Source organism: Hypomesus transpacificus, chromosome 6 (genome assembly GCF_021917145.1).
Source record: "Hypomesus transpacificus isolate Combined female chromosome 6, fHypTra1, whole genome shotgun sequence".
Lineage (NCBI taxonomy): Eukaryota > Metazoa > Chordata > Actinopteri > Osmeriformes > Osmeridae > Hypomesus > Hypomesus transpacificus.
Window position 1 is genome coordinate 12,256,679 of NC_061065.1, and position 7,285 is coordinate 12,263,963.

At 39.9% G+C, this 7,285-nt stretch overlaps 1 protein-coding gene across 1 annotated transcript; it reads left to right on the forward strand.

The window, feature by feature from the left end:
* Positions 1-66: 66 nt before the first annotated feature.
* Positions 67-6,903, forward strand: sgpp1a (sphingosine-1-phosphate phosphatase 1a). Its single transcript, XM_047021946.1, has 3 exons — positions 67-1,027; positions 3,041-3,130; positions 4,951-6,903. The coding sequence occupies exons 1-3, from the start codon at positions 266-268 to the stop codon at positions 5,500-5,502; spliced, it is 1,404 nt and encodes a 467-aa protein (XP_046877902.1). The 5' UTR covers positions 67-265; the 3' UTR covers positions 5,503-6,903.
* The last annotated feature ends 382 nt before the right edge of the window (positions 6,904-7,285 follow it).

A 7,285-nucleotide genomic window follows, 5' to 3' on the forward strand; every position in this document is an offset into this window, starting at 1 on the left:
TCATAGTCTAGTGTAGGTAATAGGGAAGAGTGAGCGCGCATGTTCCCGTGACACAGCGAAGGAAATCCGCCCTCTTGCTGTTTGCACACGCCCACACACCAAACCAAATGTGTTATCGCTAGTGTCGGACTAGGAGTGGTTGGTTTCTTTTAATTATTGAAGTCGTGCGTTCAGCCTTTATTTGAGGTGGATCTTCAATTGAGGTAGGCTGCACGAACAAAATGAGCTTGTGGTTTTGAAGGCGGCATTTGGTAGAGGCGTCGCAATGGCGAACGGACTTAAAACAACATTAACACGGCTTTGTAGATATCTGCAGGATCCGTACCATGTGGCGAGATTCCAACAGCTTTGTGGGGTGAAAGGAACGTTTCCCCCACAGAACACGACTGAGGACGATTTAACGTCCAATGGTGTCTGCGTGAAGCAGGGCCTACGTGAAGAGGATGTTGGCCCCAAGCAAAGAAATACAGCCTCAAATAGATTGGAACAGAATGACTGTTCTAAGGGGTTGCTTAAAGGGGAGGCTGGATCCGTTGCTGCTGATGAACCAAACGCAGGTAGTGATTTGGACAGAAGGATAGAAACTGGCCATAGAATGGCTGGCCAGCAATTTGAATTAGGTAATGACGAGAAGACGGGGGTTTCAATGAAAAGGGCAAAACCTCTGCGTAAGAACTCTTTGACTGGCGAAGTAGGCCAGGAGTTTATTATAAACAATCCGTTTTTGTTCTATCTTTTCACATTTGGAACTGAGCTGGGCAACGAGATGTTCTTCATAGTTTTCTTTCCCTTTCTCATGTGGAATGTTGATGCTTTTGTAAGCAGACAACTAATAGTGGTATGGATTTGGAATCTCTTCTTCGGTCAGTGCGCCAAAGACCTTATCCGCTGGACGCGACCGACATCGCCACCCGTAGTTAAGGTGGAGATATTTTACAATTTGGAGTACAGTATGCCATCGACGCACGCTATGTCCGGAACAGCCATACCCTTTTGCCTCTTCTTACTCACTTATGGACGCTGGCAGGTAAATACCGGTGCAGTTATTTTCAAAAGGTCATGAAGCACAACATCTCAATGTAGCCTGCACCATTGGACTCCTATCCAATGTTTATCTTTTTGTCAATATCCACAAACACGATACAAACAAACACATATTACTTATCCTAATGTTTCCCCAGAAAGATTGTGAAACATGGTTAAAAAAACATGATCAGGTGTTGCTTTCCCCAAAACATATTTGCAATTATGTTGTGGAAATACATGTTTCAAAAAGAATTGAATTGAAGGCACCCAAACCAATCACAATTCTATTTGACATGTATTTATGACAATGTAATGGTGCTGAACCTAGAAAGCAGGGTTTACCTTCTGTCGTTGCGCAAAATGACCCACAATCACTTCCAGTCCAATTTTATGGTCCAGACTTTATCAGTAATTTGTCAGTTAGCAGTGCATCATGCTTTCTTAAGAATATTTTTTTAAAGCAGCTTCTGTTCCATGTATCCATATGGTAGCATGTCGTAAATAATGATATTTGCATGTCTTATAAACTGACAAACAAGTGAATATGTGATATTCTTATTTTGCTGCATGCTCTAAATTTATAAATAACAGGAAGGCCCAAAGAAAGGCCAGGCAAGTTTATTTGTATAGCACATTTCAACAACATGGCAATTCAAAGTGCTTCACATAAAACCATTAAAAGCATCAAAACATAATGCCAAAAGAAAACAAAATTTAAGAACATTCAATGTGACATTAACAAAATGTCAAAGCAACATGACTGACTACTGAAAATTGCCAAAACTAGAACTAAGTAGACTTGTATAAGATGTGTGTGTGGATTAAATCCACTGCCCTTTATATTGACTGTTGCATTGTGGAAATCAATAAATACTTCTGACTGACTTCCACCAACTAAGAAGTGTAGCTGTGGCAACTGTCAGTATATGTGTCCCTTTATTGCCTTCTCGCAACTAAAAATGTCTGGAAAACTTCTTTGTCGTCCTTTTTGTCTAACTACTTTACTACCACTATGAACTTTTCTGTGCAACCATCCTTATCGCAGTCATTCTCTCAAACACGACTATAAGCATGCTGGCTAATTGATACTCAACTTGATTTGTGATGCATGTAGTCTATATAAAAACATGTTTCTTCTTACACATTCCATTTATGTGCTGTGGACAAAAGTAAAAATACTACAGTACAATACTACCTAAACTACAGTCCTACACCTCTCGATTACAGTAGTGCCTAGTACAGTACATTGACTTGTACAGTGTATCAGAAACAACATGTTTCAAGAGCAACATCCCTACTCTTGGGTGCAAGATGACATGAACATGCCACATCTCACTTGCATGATGTTTAGCCACAGAGCTCATAAGGGCAGATGAAGAAAGAGCAAGACTGTGTGTGATAAGACAAGGAACTGGGTTTTTATCTCTTATCTTTCAGATGATTAAACACTGCATGTTGATGGACAGGTTTTCGGGGAAAAGGTGGGTGTAGGGTAAAGGCCATGCCAGGTTCATGTTTTATTTGATTCACTGATAATCAGGCCTCCCTGTTCAACAAGAATATTCAGTTATGCTACACAGAGTACATGACTGACATGATTCCCCAAATGAAACATAATATAGTCGCCCCCCCCCCTTTTAGTTTTACAATTAATGTATAATTTTAAATTTATTTAACATATAGGAGTCAGGTGGCTGAACGGTTAGGGAGTTGGGCTAGTAATCTGAAGGTTGCCAGTTCAATTCCCGGCCGTGTCAAATGACGATGTGTACTTGGGCAAGGCCCTTCACCCTACTTGCCTCGGGGAATGTCCCTTTTCTCACTGTAAGTCGCTCTGGATAAGAGCGTCTGCTAAATGACTAAAATGTATATTATATGTGGCTTTAAATGTAACTAAACCATGTAGACACACTTACATTATTGTCATGTCAGGGACATGCAGCACATTTAAGTGCTTGAAAAAGATTACAATTCATATAATAAACCACCTCTTGTATTTCTGTTGTGTTCGCAGTACCCGTTCCTGATTGGCTTAAGCGTGGCCATCTGCTGGAGCATCCTGGTCTGCATAAGCAGAATCTACATGGGCATGCACTCCATTCTGGTGAGTTAGTGGTATTTTCTACACAGCAACATTAAGATTGAAAATATTTTTGGCCCCAGTCTTCCAAAATCATGGTTTAATTAAGCATTTGTATACATTTCAAATACACCTAAAATATTTTAAGGTAAATCTTGATACAGTTTTACCAGTGGCTGTGTATTTGCCATTTGTGTATAATTGCAATATTAGAAGTGATTTGGGGGAATTTTGAAGCGCAGACCAAATCACTGCAGCATTGTGCCACTGAGTTCAATATGTCAAGGGTTAACTTCTACACATCTTATCTGGGCTGCACTTAGGGTTAGTGACTGATAAGATATTTCAGTAGAAACGTGTTGCTTCTATCTACCAAGAACATTGGAACACAAGGTTGATAATATGATCATAAACATTTTGGGCTTTATTTACCCTGACATTAAGTTTTTATCATCACGTTCAAGTATTTTATTGTCAGATGCACAGAACAACACATGGTCAGACTGGGCACTGAAATTCTTAGGACAAGACAACGCAAAGCAACCTGGCATAACATAAGTACACAGAACATAGATTGCATCTATGATAAGCAAAAATCTAGTGAACCTCCTAAATATACAAAATAATATACAATGTACGATACAGTAAACCTATACTAATAATAAACATATAATAAACCTATAGTAACTTAATACAAGTGAAGTACAATTAGTGCAATATTGCTGATAGTGCAACTATTAGCTGAAAGTGACCGTGTGTAAAGTGGCTAGTGAGAAGTGTATAAATTTCTCAATGTCCATTCAGAAGCCTGATGGCCCTTGGAAAGAAACTGTTGTCCAGTCTGTGTGTGCGAGACCGAATGCTTTGGTATCGCCTGCCAGACGGTAATGGGGTAAAAAGACTGAAGGATGGGTGGTAACAGTCTCTTAGAATTCTGCTAGCTTTCCTGAGGCATCATGTGTGGTAGGTGTCCTGTAGGGCTGGGAGCTTCCTGCCGATGATGAACTCAGCAGACATGACCACACTGTGATGCAACCAGTCAGTATGCTCTCTAATGTTAAGCCTAGGCAGATAGGTTCTATTAAGAGAAAAATAATGGTTCTATGAGAATGACAAACTGTTGAAGCAAAGTTCTCAGCGAGGGCCCAATTGAGACATTTATCCAATGCTTTGTTCCTTGATTACTTCCCTGACAGCAAATATGATGCATAATGGGTGGAGTTAAGAAATTAGGAATATTTTAAACGTTCACAATTATGGTCTGTACTCTGCTTATATATTGTGTATGATACCTACCTACTTACTGTGGACATCCTACTGTCCTACAGAACATCCTACAGAACTAGCTGTAACCCACAGCTATTGAGCTATTTATTAGTGATGTAAAAATAAATGCAACCTCAGCCCACCACCTAACTTTTGTGAATTCTGCTATCACACAACTTTATTATCCCTCAGTTTATTATACCCACTTTCCATGAAGCATGGCGCTATGACACAGTGACCTTCTACTTATCCATTTGTACTGATAATCTTTCTTGGTGGGGAGCTTGGTGTAGTGTGTGCAATTATTCTGTCCTTTCTGTGCAGTGTTTTTAGCTGACCTATTTTACCACTTTTGTCACTTCCTATGTCTTTTTTTTGTTGCATCTGTTGTAGTTCCTTTTTCTCTACTGTTGTGGAAAAAATGTGGAGCATTGTAGCAGTCTCTTTTTTCTTGTTTCCTGAAAACTGTAGATCAATATTAGCAATGAACTTTCAAAAATCAGCCATTTCTTAAAAGGAAATACCTTTCAATTAGATTTACAAGTAACATTCAGCTCTTTCTTTGTCTCATGTTTCAGGAGGTTATCTCAGGCTTCCTCTTCAGTCTGTTGATCCTGGCCTGCTTCAGACCATATTTGGCCCAGATCGACAGCTTCTACCTGATGAGCCCGTATGCATCGTTGGTCATTGTTACCCTGCATGTGAGCCTAGGTCTGCTGGCCTTCTCCCTGGATTCCTGGAGCACCTCACGGGGCGACACCGCACAGGCCCTAGGCACTGGGGCTGGGGCTGCCTTAGCCTCCCACTTAAACTATCAGCTGGGGCTGCTGGCTGACCCAGCCCTGTCGGCATTACCACTATACTTTCCATCCCTCAGCACTGACCTACTGGTCCGCATAGGACTGCGTCTCCTCATCGGAGTATCCTGCCTGCTCGCTGTTCGGGCGACCACGAAAGCAATTACTGTTCCATTGGTCTGCCGTGTGTTGAAGGTGCCTTGTGACAACGTTAGGGAGGCGCGACAGAACATGATGGTGGAGCTGCCGTATCGCTATGTTGTCTACGGCTCCATCTCCTTTAGTTGTGTCTTTGTTGTGCCCCTTCTTTTCAGCTGCTTAAACATTTCCTGAGAGCGTCTCTCCCTGAATCAAAACAGATCCTCCATTAGGTTCAGGATTGTTATTGCCTTGTGCTGAGCATATTTGAGTTTTCTTTTTGGACCAGGAAACATGGTTGGTAACACTTCACATTAGGATGCCCTTATTCCTAGGTAATTGGACTGTAAGATCAAGCAAAACTATATTATTGACAGTACATGTTTTGGCAATTTAAATACACATCATAATACTTGTTACTACAGGTATTACAAAGTAGTAGAAATTGGAAATATGATGTTCCAAATTGTTATAAATTCACATTTGATGACCTGGCCATAATTTATACCAAATCAAATATGCAGCTTGCATGAACTTCATGTAAACATGGATGTGCTTCTTACTGTATATTATACGGTCTGACTGAGACCTTTGTACTTTTTTATACTAGAGGTGCATTGAGAGATGGAGATGGACAGGATTATAGTCCAATTGGAACTGAAGGAAATAGTAAATCTTGCATGGTGGCAGATGTGATTGGTAGTCGTACAGTGTAAAGTGCACTCATACTTAATATCCAACTGTAAATGTAAAATGCAAATGTAACTGTACTTCATACATTAATTTTATTTGCCAGTGAGTCCTCTTTATCAAGAGCAAAAGCAGGTACTCAAATAGTTAAAGACTGATCCACCGATCCAGGTAGTCCACTAGCTAGACCTGTAAATGTATTGTAAACCCCTTGATATCATGGTTGTAGGATGCCTATAATGAAAATATTATGTATTGAAGTGATAGTGATCAGATCCAGTTGAAGTGGGGGTACGTCATTTAGACTCATGCTCAGCAGGACTGAAGCAGCAAACCACATGGGACTAACACCAGATCAGGGGCGTTACTGGGGCACAGGCCCCTATTCAAATCCTTTTTTTTCTTCCAAGCTTGCTGCGTACAATGCACTACTAGGCTATAGAAACTCCCCTTGCTTAACCTACTATACAACAGATACATATACTTCTGTGTGCAGGCTGCAGTGGCTATTTGGCAAGCTCAGAAGAGCACGCTGACATGGAACTGCGGGCATCAATTTATGTTTTTGGTTAAACTGCTTTTGTTTTACAAGCGCTGATTGGGATACTGTGTTTATTTTTCCTGGATAATCAATATAAATGAATGCACTGAAAAATAAAGTAAGTTGTTAAAACTCAAACTTTAGATTTTATGGGGCACAGCGGATTTATACTGGGGCACACGTGTAAAAAGGGTCTAATGGCGCCCCTGCACCAGATGCAATTAAAATAATGTATTTGGTTCCTCAAAATGCTTACCTAATTATTAGCAGGTGTCAAAATCAACAAAGAGAATAATGTAGAATGGACCACATATGATTTGCACTGTACATGTCCCTTCTATCCTCGGACCATGATTTGTGTTATACACATCAAATAATATTATATAACTGATAAGTTCAAAAACTATGTTGACTGGTATCATTTTGAAATTGTTTCCTATTCTTCACATTATCAATCTCAGCAAATAAATGTCAGTAATATAAAAAAAAAAAAGATCATTGGTCAGTGTAACATTTTTCATATGATTGCTGTTGTGTAGAGTATTTTTATATATATATTTTGGTTTTTCATGAAGTCCTGTCTGTGACAGTGGATGTGGCTCTTTTTGATGGAGGTGTGTTGCTTTAGAAAGGTATAATCACTTTCTACTTAATTGTGTTTGTTTTTTCAACTCTGAAGTCATCTTGCAGTCTTCAGAAATCACCCACAGCTTGTTTCCCCTATTTCCTTTACACACATTCTCTGAA

What these genes read in the sequence shown, in the direction of transcription:
- sgpp1a (XM_047021946.1), top strand. Translation starts at nt 266, where the DNA reads ATGGCGAACGGACTTAAAACAACATTAACACGGCTTTGTAGATATCTG. An exon ending in TCACTTATGGACGCTGGCAG is followed by an intron (nt 1,028 to 3,040) that starts GTAAATACCGGT and finishes TTGTGTTCGCAG; the next exon opens with TACCCGTTCCTGATTGGCTT. An exon ending in TGGGCATGCACTCCATTCTG is followed by an intron (nt 3,131 to 4,950) that starts GTGAGTTAGTGG and finishes CTCATGTTTCAG; the next exon opens with GAGGTTATCTCAGGCTTCCT.